At 37.5% G+C, this 18,544-nt stretch overlaps 1 protein-coding gene across 2 annotated transcripts in view; it reads right to left on the bottom strand.

Moving 5' to 3' along the window:
- Window positions 1–752: 752 nt before the first annotated feature.
- Window positions 753–18,544, bottom strand: part of ed (hemicentin protein echinoid) — a 104,697-nt gene continuing 86,905 nt past the window's right edge. The window contains exons 5-12 of one of the 2 annotated variants that reach the window (XM_089731996.1): window positions 14,423–15,577; window positions 13,175–13,752; window positions 12,489–12,509; window positions 12,098–12,301; window positions 8,832–9,033; window positions 8,104–8,484; window positions 7,416–7,748; window positions 753–6,847 (exon numbers count right to left, since the gene is read on the bottom strand). In XM_089731996.1, coding sequence (XP_089588122.1) covers window positions 6,669–6,847; window positions 7,416–7,748; window positions 8,104–8,484; window positions 8,832–9,033; window positions 12,098–12,301; window positions 12,489–12,509; window positions 13,175–13,752; window positions 14,423–15,577 — 3,053 coding nt within the window. In that variant the 3' untranslated portion in view covers window positions 753–6,668. The remainder of the gene's footprint in view (window positions 6,848–7,415; window positions 7,749–8,103; window positions 8,485–8,831; window positions 9,034–12,097; window positions 12,302–12,488; window positions 12,510–13,174; window positions 13,753–14,422; window positions 15,578–18,544) is intronic. The other variant, XM_089731997.1, reaches the window with a different exon arrangement.

Below are 18,544 nucleotides of genomic sequence, written 5' to 3'. Positions count from 1 at the left end.
TATAGTTTTATATTTTGATGAACAATTTTTGGTTAATAAATACGGAATTTATTACAATAAACTTATCTAAGACGTAAACTTGCGTTTTTAGCTCATTTCCCAGCCTTATAATTCAATAACGGAAGGAAAAAAACGAAGAAAAAAGTTAAGTATTCGACACGTTGTACCGCTGATATAAAATGTGATTTCCGAATATCTCAGCAAATATAATAGAATAGGACGTATTTTCTCGAGCGAACACACAGTGAAGGGTAGTTATGTAAAAGAGTGAAAACTTGCCTCACACGTCGTGTTATTGCGTAGCTTCGGAAAATGATATCAAAAATATTTGTTTAATATAAACACAATTCCTTCACGAGTAAGTCGATTATGCAAATAAAACAAAAAAAAGTATATAATAAATTGTTTGCTCGGCTTCATATTGATATTTTTCATCGATAATAAACATAACTATATGACAATAGATTGTACTTTGCGTACCAATAATTTAGAACCTTAAGTGATGTTGAAATCTGAAGAGCATGAGCACGTAACTATACTGAGATCTTGGAACTTATATCTCAAGGTGGGTGGCGCATTTACGTTGTAGATGTCTACGGGCTCCAGTAACCACTTCACACCAGGTGGGCTGTGAGCTCGTTTATCCATCTAAGCAATAAAAAAAAACTAGACCTGAAAAAAAAAAGGGTTTTTTCGTTCTTAAGGGAAGTTAGTAAATGTCAGAAACCATGATGAAATTAAACAAATAACAGTTTTCATAAAATTCATTTATTTGTACGTAAAGGCTTAATATAATATTTACAATTGTTTATTTAGTATGTCCCGAAAAATTATTAATAATAATGTATGGCTCATTCTTAATCTTACTCTCGATGATGTACCTCGTAATACATAAACATTTAGGCTTACAGTCTTATGACCTAAATATTTATTAGAGATATAAAATTAATACTACTTTACATTAACTTCGATTTGATTGAATTTCATTCGATCTGATTAATTCCATTTCCGGGTAAGAATTGTTTTGAATTTAAAACGAACAACCATTTTATTTATGATACGGAAGTGACGCACACTTATTGTTATATTTTATTATTTGATACATTTGATTACAACAGTGCAATATGACTTTTATATTCAAGAAAATATATAATTAATGCAGTTCATATATGCAGAATGCATTGTAATTTACAACTGTAAATGAAAAATAAATTTATTTTTTCAATTTTGAATTACTTCACTGATTTTAAAACAGTAGAAGTTAAGAAATTTCACTGGTCATTTTTTTCCAAGAAATAATAATAAAAACAAAAAAATGTTTAGTAATCATGGATAAATGCTTCAAGTTTCAAAGTTAACTGGGTGTTTCTAAATTGTCTGGTTTTACAGTTTTTAGATTTAAGACTTTTCGCGTTGGACTGATGCCCTAATCGTAGAACTTATAAGTATAATAGGATTATGGCACAAGTCCAAGAGAGACAGTGTTACTACAGATAAAATTACATACATTACTATGATAAAAAAATTATATCTACATTTTTCAATTGTATTATTAATTTTAAACCGAACATAGACGTTTCCCTGTAACGAATGTTAAATGTAAAACATTATTCATTCATCAAACTTATTGTTAGCTTGGGATTGACGGGCAGTGATCAGTGATTTTACAATATTATCACACTTATCAATATGTTGATACCGATATAAAAAACAGTAACCACCTTTTGAAGTATATTGTGAACTTAATAAGCGATCTCTAGATTGGTACGATTTTAGACGAAGCTATTTATTTAGGTGTGCTATGAAATGAGATCAATATTTAGTAATTAGGCTTCGTTATGTTTGAATAATATCCGCTAACGGCTTTATTATTTATGTAATACGGATTCTACTAAAATACGAGTATTGGCTAATGAATGTCATAGAACTTAATCTTACAGTTGGTTATTTATTACATTAATACAATGTGTTTATTGAGGAGTCGATTTTCAGTAACAAACTTGACATTTACGGAGTCATAACATTAAGTGTACCTACATAATATTTATATTGTTCTCTTTTTTTAGACAACACATAATATATATATTTTTTCTAGCTTATGTGTCTATGAAATTGAGAATAATAATTATAATAATAATAATAAAATAATGAAAAATTCATTTTCTTCGTAAAACCGTGATGTCACTGAGATTATATTAGAAAAATTAAAAACTAAATCGAAAAAATCTAAATCATGCTAATAATTCATCATAAGTCCCTAAAAGCTATAAATATATAAAAACATTAATTTAATTATCAAAGTCTCGGTCATCTCAAGTATCACTTTTGCTAATATAGGTGGGACACTTCGTTCCAATATAATTTCGGGAGACGAATACTTTGAAAATGTTCTCTTTGATACTTTTCGGAAATACAAGGCTATTAACTACGCCCAACGAGATATTAGATTTTTTTGTTTGTTCAAAAACTAAAGAATTGAAAAGCAGATAATGCTCGAAAAGAATCTATTTGAACATATCCTAAAGCGCGACTAACGCTTCGCCAACTGTGAACTTTTCTTCACATTTTGACAACTTTTCTCAAAAAAGTCGCATAGGTGAATAGGTTAAAGTAAATGAACCAAAAAAAAAAAATTTCCATACGTAAAGTATTCATGTAATAAAAGATTCAGTAATTAAATGTAGTATACGGCGCGATAATGATCTAAATTGTGGGTAGACTAATGTCGATGGAACTCTAGATTAGGTTGTCTATTGTAATAATACTGTACATAAAAAGAATAGTAAGTAAGCGGTAGTAATAGAATAACTTTATTAGGTACTTACAAAATGGGGTAAATGATATACTTACGGCAGCAGTTCCCAAAAAATATAGTTTTTTTTTAAATATTTATTTACTTGTAATATAGATGTCTTAGTAACACCCTGTTATTAATGTCACTAACGTTCAAATAGATTCTTAACGCGATTGGCTGTATGGGAATGATTCCTGAAAATTTGTAAGCTTTACATTGCGGACTCAGGAAACATTTAAAGCTTTAAAGTGTTGCTTGAATTAGCAAATAAATGTCATTTTCGGTTCCAGTTAAGAAAGTGTTGACTTCGGAAAGGGCGTCCTGTTACACCTGTATACAGGGTATAAAGAGATCGTTTCCGAATCTAAAACAAAAACTAACATATCTAACGTGAACAGAAAACACTATTCATTTACTGATTTAACATAAATATCATTAGATATCATTTTAGAAACTTTAAATTTCGTGAGCCAGCAATTTAGCTCAAGAAAACTGGTAGACCCACCCCGCCTACTCCCTTTATCGTTGATTCTAGACGTCAGTCGATTTTATTTGTGTTACATTGCTTGCAATACAATACAAAATATATTTATCCAACATTTTTTGTTTGCGTCTATCTATCTAAGTTAGTATCATCAGTTATACCAACTCGTTTTGACTAACATTTTAAATATTCAATTAACTTACAATATGTAATGTTCTATATTAATGCGAAATCTTTTGTTAAGCAGCCGTTAATTGCTCGACAAATCTTCTCAGAATCTTCACAACCCCACTTACAAGAGCTTATTATTGACAAACAATAAAATTATACTCTCATGAGATTTAAAGGCAGTCTTTACATCTATACATAAATCATACAAATAGCCCGAAAGGCACACACTGACTGACTAATTAGTTTCCGAAATGAGCATTCGTCTGAGAAGACTATAATTCGAACGGAGCACCGGTTTTATTCATTGCACTAATGCCCCACACTAAACTATTTATAAAGAGCATTTGTTTTGAATAACATACTGCTCTACTACTTCGAAAGAGGAATGCTCAAGTGGAAGCAAAAATTGTGATCCACATCACGTCCAGTGATGTACGCGGCTCATCACCTAAAATTACGAGTACGATCGATGGCTTCCATGTGAATTTATTACTTTAATCATCTAAATAGAAGCGAACAAGAATTTCAATAAGATAAATTTAATCATAAATCCTTAAATTATTTTTTTAAACTCTAATTAACTTCACTAAAAATTCTTTATTCTTCAAAAAAAGTGAAGACGTTAACAAGAAATACAATATTTACAACTTACGGTGCTATTAAGTACGTTAATCTAAAAAAATCGGAATACAACCTTCAATAGAAAGTAGACCTTGTGTACATAACTGTAAGCCGTGAATGATTCGTCTCGTGTGAATTATCGAGTAGACTAGAGAATTTTAAGTGAGACCCTTGACGTAATTTGAATTGCTGTCATTCCTCGAGCAATAATTACGTCGAGTGGTATTTATGGAATTTACGTGTTCACAAGCATGGATTCTCATCTTAGACCTCGAGGAGGTACTTGTACGTAGCGAAGCTCTTAAGAAATTGGTCAAAAAACCTTTCTTCAAGAACTGTCTAGGTTATTTTTTATAGATAATTCGCTCCTCTAGACCGTAATGCTAAGAGTCTTGTAGGTTATTGGCGGAAACGGATAGATGAAACGGGCAAAGGATTACGATTCAAACCAAACGACACTGACGGCACAAATAACGCTCGAATAAGCTTTCTGGTATCTGATTTAGTTTCGTTTCTGTTTTATATCCTTAGTTATCAGCGTTGTGTTAGATACCAGCCGTATTTGAACCAGTTATCCTTTCAATGATCCCGTTACGAGTGGAATTCACTTAAAAGCGATTATTCTAATTGTTCACCACCAAAATGTGTAGCTGCTCAAACTGGCAGTTAGAACTTCTTAAGATTATAATAATTAACAGACAAAATTATGATAGTTTTTATTTACAAAACATCAATAGTACTGTAGTCCAGTACGGCGAGTGCAATGCAGCTTTCACACAAGAAAGTTACAAACAACTCCCAGTATACTGTATATAATATAAGTATAATAGTGATCAACATTCATAATCATTTACTCGTTTGCATGTTTGTGGAAATAGGAAATACAATTCGAATGTTTTTGTAAAATCGTTCACTGGGAAATTTACGTATAAAAATTACGAAAACTGACCGCTTTACTTCTGGGGCAGGGTTTTTAGATTTGTTTCGGTTTTTTTAATATGTGAATCTGATTATTATTCGTTTACTAATAGTGTATTTATTGCATAAATTAACTTTACGTCCGATTTCGATATTAATCTGTCACAGTCTGCTAACAAAGCTTATTAAAGCAATTTGACTCACAAGACAATGTGCATAATTAAGTGAAAGAATTAACGTCCGCTTTGAGATAAACGTACCTATTAATGATATCTCTTACTTGGTTTATAATTTATAATTTGTAAGATGAATTTCTTTAAATTGTATTTTTGTAATTTAATGTTGAGAAATACAAAACTGTATCAATTTGTATTAAGTACTAATATTAGATTAAATGTTACGTCAACGTTTTAGACGTATACCGTATTTTTTTAATGATTATAGAAAAATCGATTTCAAAAAATTATCAAAAACCAAACAAATTATCATAATTTTTTTTCAGAAAATATTGAAATCGATTATTTTTAGTCGAATTTGTTCGTCCCTACCCTATCGCTGTTTCATTGCTTGTTCGTTTTATACACTGCCTTTCAAAATCTAGTGTTAGAACATAGCGCTGTTATTGTACATAACATTTGATTACATTTCCGGTTTCCAGTAACTGCATTACATACAAAATAATTCGAATTCAATGAACCGTCACAACGTGCGTTCCCTATATCACAATTGACACAACAATCACAACGTTAGGCATCGAAGATTTAAATCTAACGCGCCCTTCATTTAAACATTCATTTAATAAATGCGCACCGTGACGAAACACGAAAAGGTCTATGATGAGAGATTCATTAAAATTGGGACAGGATTCTTCTCTTCGTTTTAGCGTATGTCATGATAATAAATTATATGAACGAAATGATTGAGGAATTACGACTTAAATTGTATTTTAATGACCTTACTATATTAATTGGCAGCTCTAGTTAAGCATCCGTTTCGTGTAATTAAAATCGTAAAGATACATTATTTTGGTGGAGCATTTACATTTCAATTGATTTGTGTCTCTAACCCAGAACAGATTCAAAGTTCACGCGGTATGCCGAGGACGAAAATAATTAAACAAATCATTTCAATAATAATTTTCGTTTCGTTATTCTACATTTTACCCTGTGCATTTACCGAAGCGAAATTCTTTTCTTTACGTAGGTTATTATCTGTGTACAAAAATAATTTGGGAGGGGGCTTACGAAATTTTAACGATAACCAGGGTCGCCACGATGTGTAATTTGTTTATGAAAATAATGGAAACTAAGTAAAAATTGAGAACTCTTAACTTTTATTACTGTTTTAATGTCTTCCATCATTTTCTGATGATTTAGGCACATCCTTTTTTATCTCTAAATAATTATAATTTCTATAAACTGGGTATTTTACCGTAGCTTAATATTAATTAATATTATAAAGTGTGTTAACACTAAACTGAGAACAATATGGTAATAGAGATGTAGCGACCCTAATGTTGTCATGTGGAATCGGAGGACGTGTGGCAACCCTAATGATACGCTGTAAGTAGGCGTCGCGTCAGTGAGAGCGCGGGCACACGACGCGTTGCGGTGCCGCACCCATCGTGTGCCCGCGCTCTGAGGCGGTGAGGACTCACAGAGCTGCGGCGTCGTGTGTCGTTCAGACGATGATCTCCCTGATGACGCGTCGCGCGCGGGAGTTGGGCGTGGAGTAGCCGGACTCGAGGGACTCGTCGCAGCACAGCGACATGTGCGCCGCCTTGTCCTCCGCGCCACCCTCCTCCGTCGGACCCGCGCCGCAGTACTCCGGCAACCCGCTCACCTCATGGTACGGTGACTCTGACAAACGTATACTTCTTGTTAATTATTTTTTTATTGCTTAGATAGGTGGATGAGCTCACGGCCCCCCTGTTAAGTGGTTACCGGAGCATAGACATCTACAATGTAAATGCGCCACACACCTTGAGATATAAGTTCTAAGGTCTCAGTATAGTCACAACGGCTGCCCCACCCGTCAGACAAGAGTTGTAAGGTTTCAGTTTTAGCAGTACAACGGCTGCCTTTCAAACCGAAACGCATTACTGCTTCACGGCAGAAATGGGCAAGATGGTGATACCTGCGGACGTAATCGTTTTTTTCTTTCTTCATAAACCTTACATACACACCGTACAACCGTACATATATACGTACATACAACCAAACGAGTATTTGTACCGATGGTTATCACTGCGTGAAGGTACAGAATAATTTGCCGCTGAATTTACGCCCGACCGAAGTTACGTTGTACGCTATAATGCAACGTAATTTCGGCATAGTGTGCTTAGACACTTAATTACAGAAACTAGTGGCCACTGTAATCATATACGATCGTCAAACCCTAAGCTTTGGCACGGGTATGGTTACTCACCGATGTGTTGGTCGGCCCTGGGCTTCTTGGGCTTGTGCACGGAGGCGTAGGGGTCGGAGCAGTAGTCTTGGCGCGAGGGGGGGTGCAGGCTGTAGTCGGCGGGCGCGGGGGGCGGCAGGTGCGAGTACGGCGCGTAGTCGTCCACGGCGCGGTACCCGCCGTGCGTCATCCCGTCGTACTCGTAGTTGCTCTGTCGGTCTAGCAGCTGGTGCGCAGGCATAGCGCCCCCGTTGTTACCGGCGGCCATTTTCATCTGCCACAGAGAGTCCTGCGAGTTCACGCTACCCCCGTTGTTGCTATTCGTATAGCTGTTCTCGACGAAGCCCATGTTCCCTGGAAAAAAAGTTGACAATGATCCCCCTGGAATGTGTAACGTCGAAGCGAACGCGTCTCGCTTATAGTTGGTTTACCTTGCGTGACCGTTGCTCGTAGTCCTCGTCGGTAGCACAAGAAACAAAATGTTAAAATAAATAAAAAAATAAGTTCAAAGAAACGAAAGCAAATTAAAGAAGCCGCACGCTTTTCCATCTAGTAAATTGGAAAATGTACATCCCGACATGTTTCGTAATTTCATTTTAAGGATTCTCTCTCGTTGGCCGGAAATAATAGGACCGATTATTATTATTATGTTTTTTGATTTCAGAGAATAATGAATTTATACCTATAGTTGTACAATTTCAATACTCACAGTCAGAATTAGGAATGGCTTGTCCGTGATGAGTTTTGATTTGCACTGGAACGTTGCAGAGGTAGCCTCCCTGAGTGGCGTACATGTTGTTCTTGGAATCATCCATAAGGCCAAGATCCATGGAATGTTCCAGAGCCTTGTTTTCCATACCGGTTCCTGGATAGTAAGGGGGCGGCGCTTGGTTCTGAGGGGTGACCATCGCCGGCCTCATGGAGTCCATTTCGTAATCTTTAGACCTGTCCTTCTTGCTCTCCTTTCGTTTACAGTGGCAGAAAATGAACAGTAAGGCTGCGACTACGACGAACATGATCGCGGAAAACAAAATGGCGAGCATCGTTGCCGTTTTCAAGGTAGACGCTTCCTTCACGTACGACTGTCCGACTGAAATAAATGTCCAATTTAAACTTGATTTTAGATAAACAAATTAATTAAAACACGAGAAGTTTCGAGAAAACTTTTTTCTGTATGTACAGCGCTTTACGTTTGACCCTTTTTAGCTTCCGCAGCCAGGGAGGGTACAGATGAATAAAGTTGCTTTAATCGCATCTTGGATCCGAGATGCCCTTTGATTTTGTACAAAATTAAACCAATGAGCGAGTGGAACATGTGTTCTACGACGAAGACACAGGCCACCGTAAAAGTTAAACTCAATAAATACGTACAGCAAAAAAGTTGGCTGTAAACAAATATAGGGTGTTGTTTTTAATAGGAACGAATAGATAACTCACTTTCAGCTTCGGCGTATTCACTGCACACCTCTTGGTTGACCTGCAGGCAGAGTTTGAGTCTGATCCTGGGATTGAGTTCGTCGAGAGGCGGGTCCGACATGTGTCTGCCTGCAACTCGACTGGACTTGCTGGGCAATTCTAAGGTGGACTCTTGCACGATCGCTGTTGACCCTGATAGCCGCAGCGGTATTGTCTCAACCACCTACACGGAAATACAAGGAGCATGATTCAAATCTAAGTTACAAAAGAAACCTTGCACGTTTGTCGCATTACTTATCGTTCGAACATTATCACTAAATACTCGTAGTATAAAATAAAGTCGCTTTCTCTGTCCCTATATCCCTATGTATGCTTAAATCTTTAAAACTACGCAACAGATTTTTATGCGGTTTTTTTAATAGATAGAGTGATTGAAGAGGAAGGTTTATATGTATAATAACATCCACTAAATAGTGGAGAAATCAATAATAAATTACAGTTTCCGAAGCGAAGCGAGGGCGGGTCACTAGTTTTTATAATAAATTATTATAATATATCAATATTAATAAGGTTGGCCCTTGTGCCGATGGGCCTTTGGTGCCCTGAAGCAAAGAATTTTTTATCAGAAATCTCCAAACGCTTGAAGGAGGTTACTCGTGATGCTAAGGCTGGCTGGTACTTTGCACAGAGAGTAAGTCTGGCTGTTCAACGAGGTAACGTAGCCAGTATCTTGGGAACTGTGCCTTCTTCAAGCGCATTGGAAGATTTTGTCTACTGCGTGAATTGATTTATGTTAAATTATTTTGATTTGTTATTTATTAATAAAAAATAAGGTTAATATGCTTTTTATCAAATTAATCATATGTAGATTGAGGTCTAGTTTTTGATAAAAAAAAATTGCTAAAAGCAAATCGCTCGGTTTTTTTGCCGCACCCTGTGTAATTTCGGCAGCTTGTTGGAGTTTAGTCGATTAAAACCACCTATCTCCCGGACGTAAAACATAGAGAAGTGAAGAATCCTTTTCTATGAAGCTAACTAGTCGACCCACGTGTCAGCTAATGTTTGTTAGTCATAACATTGAGTGATGCAAAAAGTAGTGAAAGATATATTTTTACGATCTTAATTTTGGTAAAACACGAAGGTTGAATCCAACTTGCATTCGCTTCGGAAGCAGTCCCAATTACACTTTGCATGTGGCCAATCTTCTATAAACGTTTACATGCTAATAAGATTAACCACTTAGCAGATGTTTTTGTTCCGTCTAATATAAACAAGCTTAACACAACATCCATTGCATTTCACGGCAGAACGCCGGCCTGTCGATAAAAGAACGCGCGATCGATATGTTATATAAATACACCTCACTGAATTGATTCCGAAATGAATACAAATATTTAAAAGCGTGTTCGAATGCATGTTGGCTTCGACATTTATATGTGCTATTCATAGTTATTAAGTGCCGAATAGACATATTATGTATGTGAATATGACAGCGAACGGTAGAGCCGGTAAACCGTAGCTTCGAACAGCTCTAGATCTTACATTGATTGATCGCATATGGTTTGAATCTATATATATATTAATTAATACGTGAAGCAAAAACTTTGTTCCCCTTTTTACGAAAATTGCGCGGACGGAGGAGTATGAAATTTCCCACACTTATAGAGAATATAGAAAAAGAGTGCAGAATGATAATAGTTTTTTAAATCATGCATAAAAAATACATTAAATCAATAAAAAAAACATTACACACACTACCATGTTTTTGACACACACGCATGCACACTATTTGTTTAATGTCAAACTTTTCTTATTGCTTAAGATCTGTGGTCAAATTGAGAATAGATTAAATATTGTTTCTTTATTAACATTTGTCTAAAGTGTATTTTTGGTGAAGTCTATGATTATAGAAGTATAATAAATAGTCTTTGAAAATAGAATCATAATAGTGTACAAAGTTATAATTTCAATTAATTATAGTCGAATTTCGACTACCGGGGGACTACTAGTATACATTAATTTTTCTAATACGTCATTAATAATAATATATTTTTTTTAATATGAAATTTGTTTTTCTTTTAAGCACACTTTCTGTGACTATTCCAAATTTGTGATATGTGATAGTAGCCGGAAAAAAAAAAACACTAACATTATGAACGAAAGTAATGTTGATACAGATTTCCTTTTAAACACAAAAACCAAGACTTAAAAAAAGACCGAGTTAAGTTTCGTGTTATTATTTAGTCATTTGTATTTTTATAGAAAGTTCATACTTTAAATTTCTGCTGACTTTAAAGTCCCTTTTCCTAATAATGTAAACAAAATAACTTAGCGTCAGGCCGGCTGGTTGTAAAAACTTACACTTTAGAAACTCGTGACTCTTAATAAACACTTAAGAAAGGATATTAGGCGTTCCGATTCAATTACTTTGTAAGTTTGGTTTAGATATTAATATTTTGAAACATTCGATGCGTATTATGAAATGCTTATCGTATAGTTGTTTGTTTGTCGCATTTGATTTAACATAAAAGTAACATGACGGACAAAACTCTTAAAAAAAATATGAATTGGTTGTCTGACGATATCTACTCTGGACGATAGTTTTAGACGATAACCCAGCAGCAGAACTGTTCAAACTGCTAGCTCTGACGCAACGCGAGAAGAAAGATAAATGTGTCACAAGCCAACGCTTGGGCTGATCGCGCATCTATCTCTATCGCTTATTGCGCGCTCTCGCTTGCACGTCCAGGCGGAACGTGACACTTTTTCATGCGTGCAGCCGGTGTTCATCGATTTATAGTCCTATAAAAGTCCTATAGCGTCCTATATAGTATCACGTTCCGCCTGAGCGTGCAAGCGAGAGCGCGGAACAAGAGAAAGATACGATATATACGTTGGCTTGTGACACATTTACTTCTCTTCTCGCGTGACGTCAGAGTTAGCAGTTCGAATAGCTCTGTGTGCTTAGTACGAGTTTCTTAACGTTCTCGATAGCGTAAAGGTTAAGCCAATTTTGTATGCAGTTGGAAGAGCGCCCCTAGCGGCAAACGTACGCAAACGATCCCATTCCAAATATGAGATAACTTTTACGCTATCGAGAACGTCAAAAAAAGTATTCAAATTTAAAATGAATATCTTCCATAGGTCTTTAGAGGCAGTGCATAAGTTAGTAATGTGTTCATTCATCATGCTTACAAACGGACTAATATTGTGACATAATAATATTTTTAATACTACTAGTGAGAGGACGTTCCCTCTGCCCCCATACGAGCCAAGCATGCACTAACCTGCCAGCCAGTAGCTCCTCCCATGTTGCCCAGTCCTTCCACGACTCCTACGACAGTGAGGCAGGTCGGTACCACCGTGAACACGATCATCCGCGAGCTCGGATCGTACGTCACTTGTTCCGGAGGGGCGATCTTATCCACTTTAGTCGTCACAGTGAGCTCATTCGAATACTCACTGTGACCTTTCGTGTTCACCGCCTTCACCTGGAGTCAACGGTGATGTGTCAGTAATCGAAACCGATTTAACACAAGCAAATCACACAAATATATTTAGAAGCGTGTCGAAATAATATAAAAGTGGTGTGTGTGTGACGACACAAAAAATAAAATATATCGAACGTATAAACGATAAATAATCTGTAAACGAATCCGTATGGGTTTATTGTATTACCTTGAAAACAAATGTCAGATGCTGTCGGTAGCGATAAAATGAAAAAAATAAAGAAATGAATTAATATTTTGTCACCGTTTTTATAAAATAAATAGGTAATTAATTGATTTATAAAACTGAGTGAACATGTACGACCATCGGAGACTCAACCATCAATTAGTAGTAATATATTTACAGGTCCACTGGAATTATATCAACGGGTCCTACGTGTGATGCAGACCGTGATTGACGATTGACAATCATCTGCACACTCCTTGGATCACAACTAAGGGTTCTCGTATACTAACGTGCTTACACCAATGTAAGTGAAGTATATATAAGTTGTACATATTCGATTATATTGTAGATTCATTAATAGCTACTAGCGGTCACTTTATTAGTTTTTTATTTTATTTATTTTCTATTGCTTACGGGTGGACGAGCTCACGGCCCACCTGATGTGAAGTGGTCACCGGAGCCCATAGACATCTACAACGCAAATGCCGCCACCTACCTTGAGATATGAGTTCTAAGGTCTAACTTAAGTCACAGTAATCAGGCTATATAAACGTAAATGATGCTATTTTCGTTAATACTATTGTTATATATCTAGTCTTTTAACCGTTGTTGTATATTATTGTATTTGCATTAAGAAACATAAGACGCGTCGATTTGGTGTGCCGTATGAATCAGTGTGAAGTGTTTACCTTGAACGAGTAGGCGTTGTGTTGGTCGAGGCGCGTCACGTTGCAAGGGTTGGCGCGTCCGCAGTCGTACTCCATCCAGTCGCGGTCCGTGGACCGCTCCACGGTGCAGTGCTCGCTGCCGGCGCCCCCCACCCCTCGCAGCGACGCCCGCCGGTACAGCACGAAGTACTTCGTATTAGACAGTCCTCCGTCGAAGCCTGCCTCCCATTTGAGCGTCACATACGTCGGTCCGACCTTCTGGCTCTCGAGCGCGGACGGCGACTCTGGAGCGCCCTTCGGCTGCAGTCGTATCTGAGGTCGTATATGGCCGAGCGAGTTCTTCACTTTGCAGTAGTAGTCGCCGTAGTCCTGAGGCTTCACTTTCTTTATTCGTAGCATGCTGAAGTACGAGTCGTTGCTGTCTGTCGTCGTGTTGATCTCGTAGTGTCCGTCGGAGGACATCTGAAGCGGCGCGGTGTTCGTGCCGTAGAACCATTGGAACTCCGGTTTGGGGTACGCCTGCACTCTGCACACTATTTCGGCTGTTTCGTCGATGTCGTAAGCTACTTTTTTATGTTGTCGAATCAATATCGGTTCGTCTGCAGTGACAAAAAAAAAACAAAAACTGAAAATTTCACATCTCTATATATAAAAATGAATTGCTGTTCGTTAGTCTCGCTAAAACTCGAGAACGGCTGGACCGATTTGGCTAATTTTGGTCTTGAATTATTTGTGGAAGTCCAGAGAAGGTTTAGAAGGTAAATAAATGAATGAAAATGCTCGGAATTAAATAAAAATAACATTTTTGTTTTTCCTTTGATGTGTCCCCCATCGGATGGATTCCTTTTGTCTTTTATTTATCGATTGAGGCACTACGAAGTCTGCCGGGTGAGCTAGTGCACAATAAAAAGTATGCAAAAGTTCGAATTTCACATGGCCTTATTAATTGAAATGAAGGTAAACTCCATTCGTACGCACTTAATTCTGTCGCACCGGTAATTATGTCTTAACATAGCTTGTTTCTGTAAGTGGGTCTACGTAATGGTTGTATTAAAATTTAACGGGTGCATTCAACGAATATTGAAAAGTTATGAATATAAAACTTTTAATGTTTCCGCTTTCGGTGAGTTTCGCCGTCTTCCTCAATCCTTCATGAATAAGCAAACATAAAATATATTTTCTTCTGAGAATCCGTCTAAAGTAATATCTGTCTTAATGATTAAACAGAAAACATTTTTACATTTGGATTAAAAAGAAAAAATAACTTACGTTCTATTCGAAGATGCATTGTGGATTCGACTTTTTTTACTTCATTTTCGAAGTTACAAGAATATATACCCCTGTCTTCTGGTAGTAAATCATTAGTGTTCGGTCTTGCTTTCCCCCTGAACTTTAGCGTGCTCTGTACGTTGTACACTTCGTTGCTGGTTTCGGCGATATCACTCTTGACTTCATACAGATTAGCATCAGGCTTGATCTCCGAATTATCTTTGTACCATCTGACGCTGGGCCGCGGCTTGCCCAGCACGCTGCAGCTCACCGCGTAGTCCTGTTCGCCGGCCCGTTTCGTCATGTGAGGTTGAAGTTTCATTTGGAAGCGCGGAGGCTGATGGACTTCTAAAGTAACCGAAGCTAGTTCGCCGTGGCCGAGTTCATTAGTGGCCTGACAGTGATAAACGCCTTCGCTGCCCAGATGTGCGCTCGGAATGGTGTATTTATTGCCGGTGGCGAGAACAGCGGGCTTCGTGTCAGAATTTTCTATGTCGCGAAACCATCGGTACTGCGGGGCGGGCCAGCCGGGAGGGTTCGCGCTGCACGTCAACGTAACCCCGGTCCCCTCCTGTGCAATGGGCTTGTCCGGACTGATGTAAGCGCGCCCGGGTTTATGCCGTACAAGAACCGCGACCGAAGCGCTGTTTGACCGTTCAGCACGCTTTCCGTTCGTTGACGATATAACGTTAACCGCCCGACACAAATAAGTCCCAGCCATGTTCGCGTTAACACCAGTCAATGTTAGATTGTTGCCTTTTTGGTGGAAATCGGGTTTTCCCTCCATTATCCATTCCACTGAGATGGGTTCAGGGTTGGCCGAGACATCGCATCGTATGTGCACGTTACCCCCTTCTTCGGCTTCGTATGTTTTAGATTCCACTTTGACACTCGGCGGGAATAATACGTCTAGATACATTTCCTTCTCCCCGGGTCGGCCCAGACCATTGTCCGCGGTACAAGCGTACTTGCCCGCGTCTTGTACCGTGACTCCCTGGATCGTGTGAGTGAAAGAGTTCGATATATATTTTCCGTTTCTGGTCCATCGTACAGAGCTGACTTTCGGTTTGGCATCGACTTTACATTCCATCGTGGCGGTGCCATCAATTTCGATTCGCAAAGGGTTTTCGGGTCCTACTTCGATCCGTGGGAAATCTAAGACGAAAGAAAAACAAATATTACTTTAAGGAAGGATAAAAACAATAATAATAAATAAAAGTTTAAAAAACTAACAAAATACGCTTTTATAGAAAATACAACTAAAAAATTGAAAATAAAATTTAATAAATTTGAATTAAAAATAGTGTAAGAAAAAATGATTTTATTGTAAAAAATTATTTTCACTCAGTTTATCATTCAGTTTTCAGAGAATTTATTATTAGATTGTCATCGGTCCTTAATAAGTATACCAAATTTCGAGTTAATCCGACGTTTTGGAGGGGGTCAAAATCATGTTCAAAGATTCCGTTACATACTAACATACATACGTCTGAAGCTAATAATAAAAGCGTATTAAAAATGTATACACGCAAAACAACCGTTGCAGATGTAAAACGATTGCTCGCAAATGTTATTAATCCACTCATCGATTCTGTTTATTTGATTGGACGCGCAACTGTGCAGGCGTCGCTGGCTGTAGGAAGCGGATGTCTGGGCCGCGTTCGAACCGTAAAACTAATAAATTTGTTTACATTGCGCTTTTTAGAATTAAGACACGTGCAATCGCGTGCAGTTCCTGTTTCACGTCTGAATAAACATAATCCGTTATTCGGGTCAGCTCATAACAAACTTTGGTAGCGTTCTTTGAAGTCGTTCCTGAATCGGAATGCGTTTCGTCAGCATTATACGCAATTTCGAATCAACACGAATTGTACGTGAGCTTTCGTTTCCACTCATCGTTGTGAAACAGCGTCTGCTACATTTAATATCAGTGAATAGTATGTTCATAAATTACGTGGTAATACACAGTTCGAATGGTGACGCACCAACAGTGAAAGGTAATTGGATCAAAACAATAATAACTGCAACTATTCTTAGCTCATGAAAATTTTACGAATGAAAAGACAGAGCCGAAATATTGAGATAAATTAGTTTTGTGCGATTGAAATTCAAATGAAATACATGTTTGGTTGGCGTATTTTAGTTCAATCATAATTAAGTATCCATTTTAGTGTGTATAAATGGGAAAAAATTTAAGCCACGTAATTAACAGAAACTATTTTCGTCCCCGAAACCTATTACAGACAGAACAAAATCAGACCACACGACGGCTAGATTTCACAGATTCAATTTAGCCAAAGTTCACATGTCGCGTCTCATTGTTTTGTTTCTTACTCTTAAAACTTAGCCATCGAATTCTATTTTGAATCCTCTGACTAAAATACACATTTAATTGTTAAGATATTTTAAAAGCTGTTTATCGATTATCAAAAATAATATCGAAAATATTGCACAAATGTGAGCTTTTGACGAAAAAGAAGTTAGGAAGTGACAGAAAAGAAAAAATAATTTGAATTTAAAATTGGCCGTAATCGCCGCAAACTTTAGATATTAAATAATATGGATACTAATATCGATCAGTCCATTTTTTTCCCTAGTTATTCGCTGGTAAAACTTGTTGTCCGGGGTAGGGTCAATGGTAAAAGATCTCGTGAACGAAGCCCCAAGCGCTGGACTGATCCGGTGAAAATCCTTACCAAAACCCCAATGAACGAGTGCGTGCGCCAAGTCTCAGTTCGCGAACTATGGAGAACAGCTGTCAAGGCTTTAATAAACAACGATTCCATATGACCACGATTGCTCTGCCAAGAGTAACCGAATATGATGATGATTTACTGGTAGCCTAAGTGGCTATTCTAATTACGACCAGACGGATAGGTGCGCACGGGCTCAACCTGAGAGAATTTGCTAACAGCAGCCATAGCAAGAGCAGTCCTTCACAGAATCTACCACCGGATCGGAATCGCGATCAACTGAGAAGATTCGGCGAGTGGAACACCTTTTTGTACAGGAAGGTGTGAATGGTACAAGACCGCGCGGGAGGTCACCAATGCGGCGGACCGACCAAATTGAGAGGTCCCCTAAGTAAGGATTAAGAAGGAATATCAAGAAAAATACAGTGGATTACTGAAAAATTATTATACATTAAAAATAAGATCTTCGGAGCTATTCATTCGCCGGTGAACATTATCAAGCGCGTCACCTATCTTAATTTTTTTATTTATTGCTTTGGTGGGTGGACGAGCTCACGCTCCACCTGATGTTAAGTGGTTAGACATCTACAAAGTAAATGCCGCCACCTACCTTGAGACATAATGTGTAAAGTCTCAGTTTTTACAGTACAACCGGCTGCCCCGTCCTATAAACCGAAACTCATTTCTGCTTCACGGCAGAAATAGGCAGGACGGTGGTACCTACCCGTGCGGACTCACAATACGTTCTACCAACAGTTAAAAATTTCAAAATTGTATCCTCTCTACACTGAAATTAACTTTGTTTGAAAATCATTTTGTATGTCACGAAAACTAATGACGTCACGATAAAACACACAACGCTATTTGTTCAGTCGAGGTAGGTACTTAAAGTTTGCAAACAAGCCGCCCAGGACTACAAGCCAAGGGATTCAGTGAGTGAAAACTTCCGCGTCTCGTTCATTGAAGCTATTTACCGAGTGCCTTTGCTTTTCCTTGAAGGCCTAGAGAAACGCTAAGAGCTTACTGTCTTAAATGTCTGCGTTTACGTGTCGGATGGAAGTTTTTGCCAACAAAGATACCCATTTCCACTTCCTTTCGCCACATTCAATGTGCCGAATCTTTATATTTCGGGTTTCTTTCAAAAGGTCAGCGAATGTTTCGTAATTTTGTTGCTTAGCACTTCTAAAAAATGCAGACTACACAGACAATATTATTAAACATTTTTTTCTCTGCCTATTTGCTAATAGCCTAAGGGGCTATTTTCAAAGCATTTGCCTTTTTTATTTCAATATTTCAACTCTTTGTGCGAGGATGGATCTTTTGAAAGTTATTTGAAATCGATATCAGCAAACAACACCAATTACTAGCAAATTGTACAAGTATAAGGAATATAAGCGTGCAACAAGTATGATCTGTAACTTAGACAACT

This window comes from Bombyx mandarina, chromosome 12 (genome assembly GCF_030267445.1).
Source record: "Bombyx mandarina strain Sakado chromosome 12, ASM3026744v2".
Lineage (NCBI taxonomy): Eukaryota > Metazoa > Arthropoda > Insecta > Lepidoptera > Bombycidae > Bombyx > Bombyx mandarina.
Note: the sequence above shows the minus strand (reverse complement) of the source record. Positions and strands in the feature narration are given on the sequence as shown.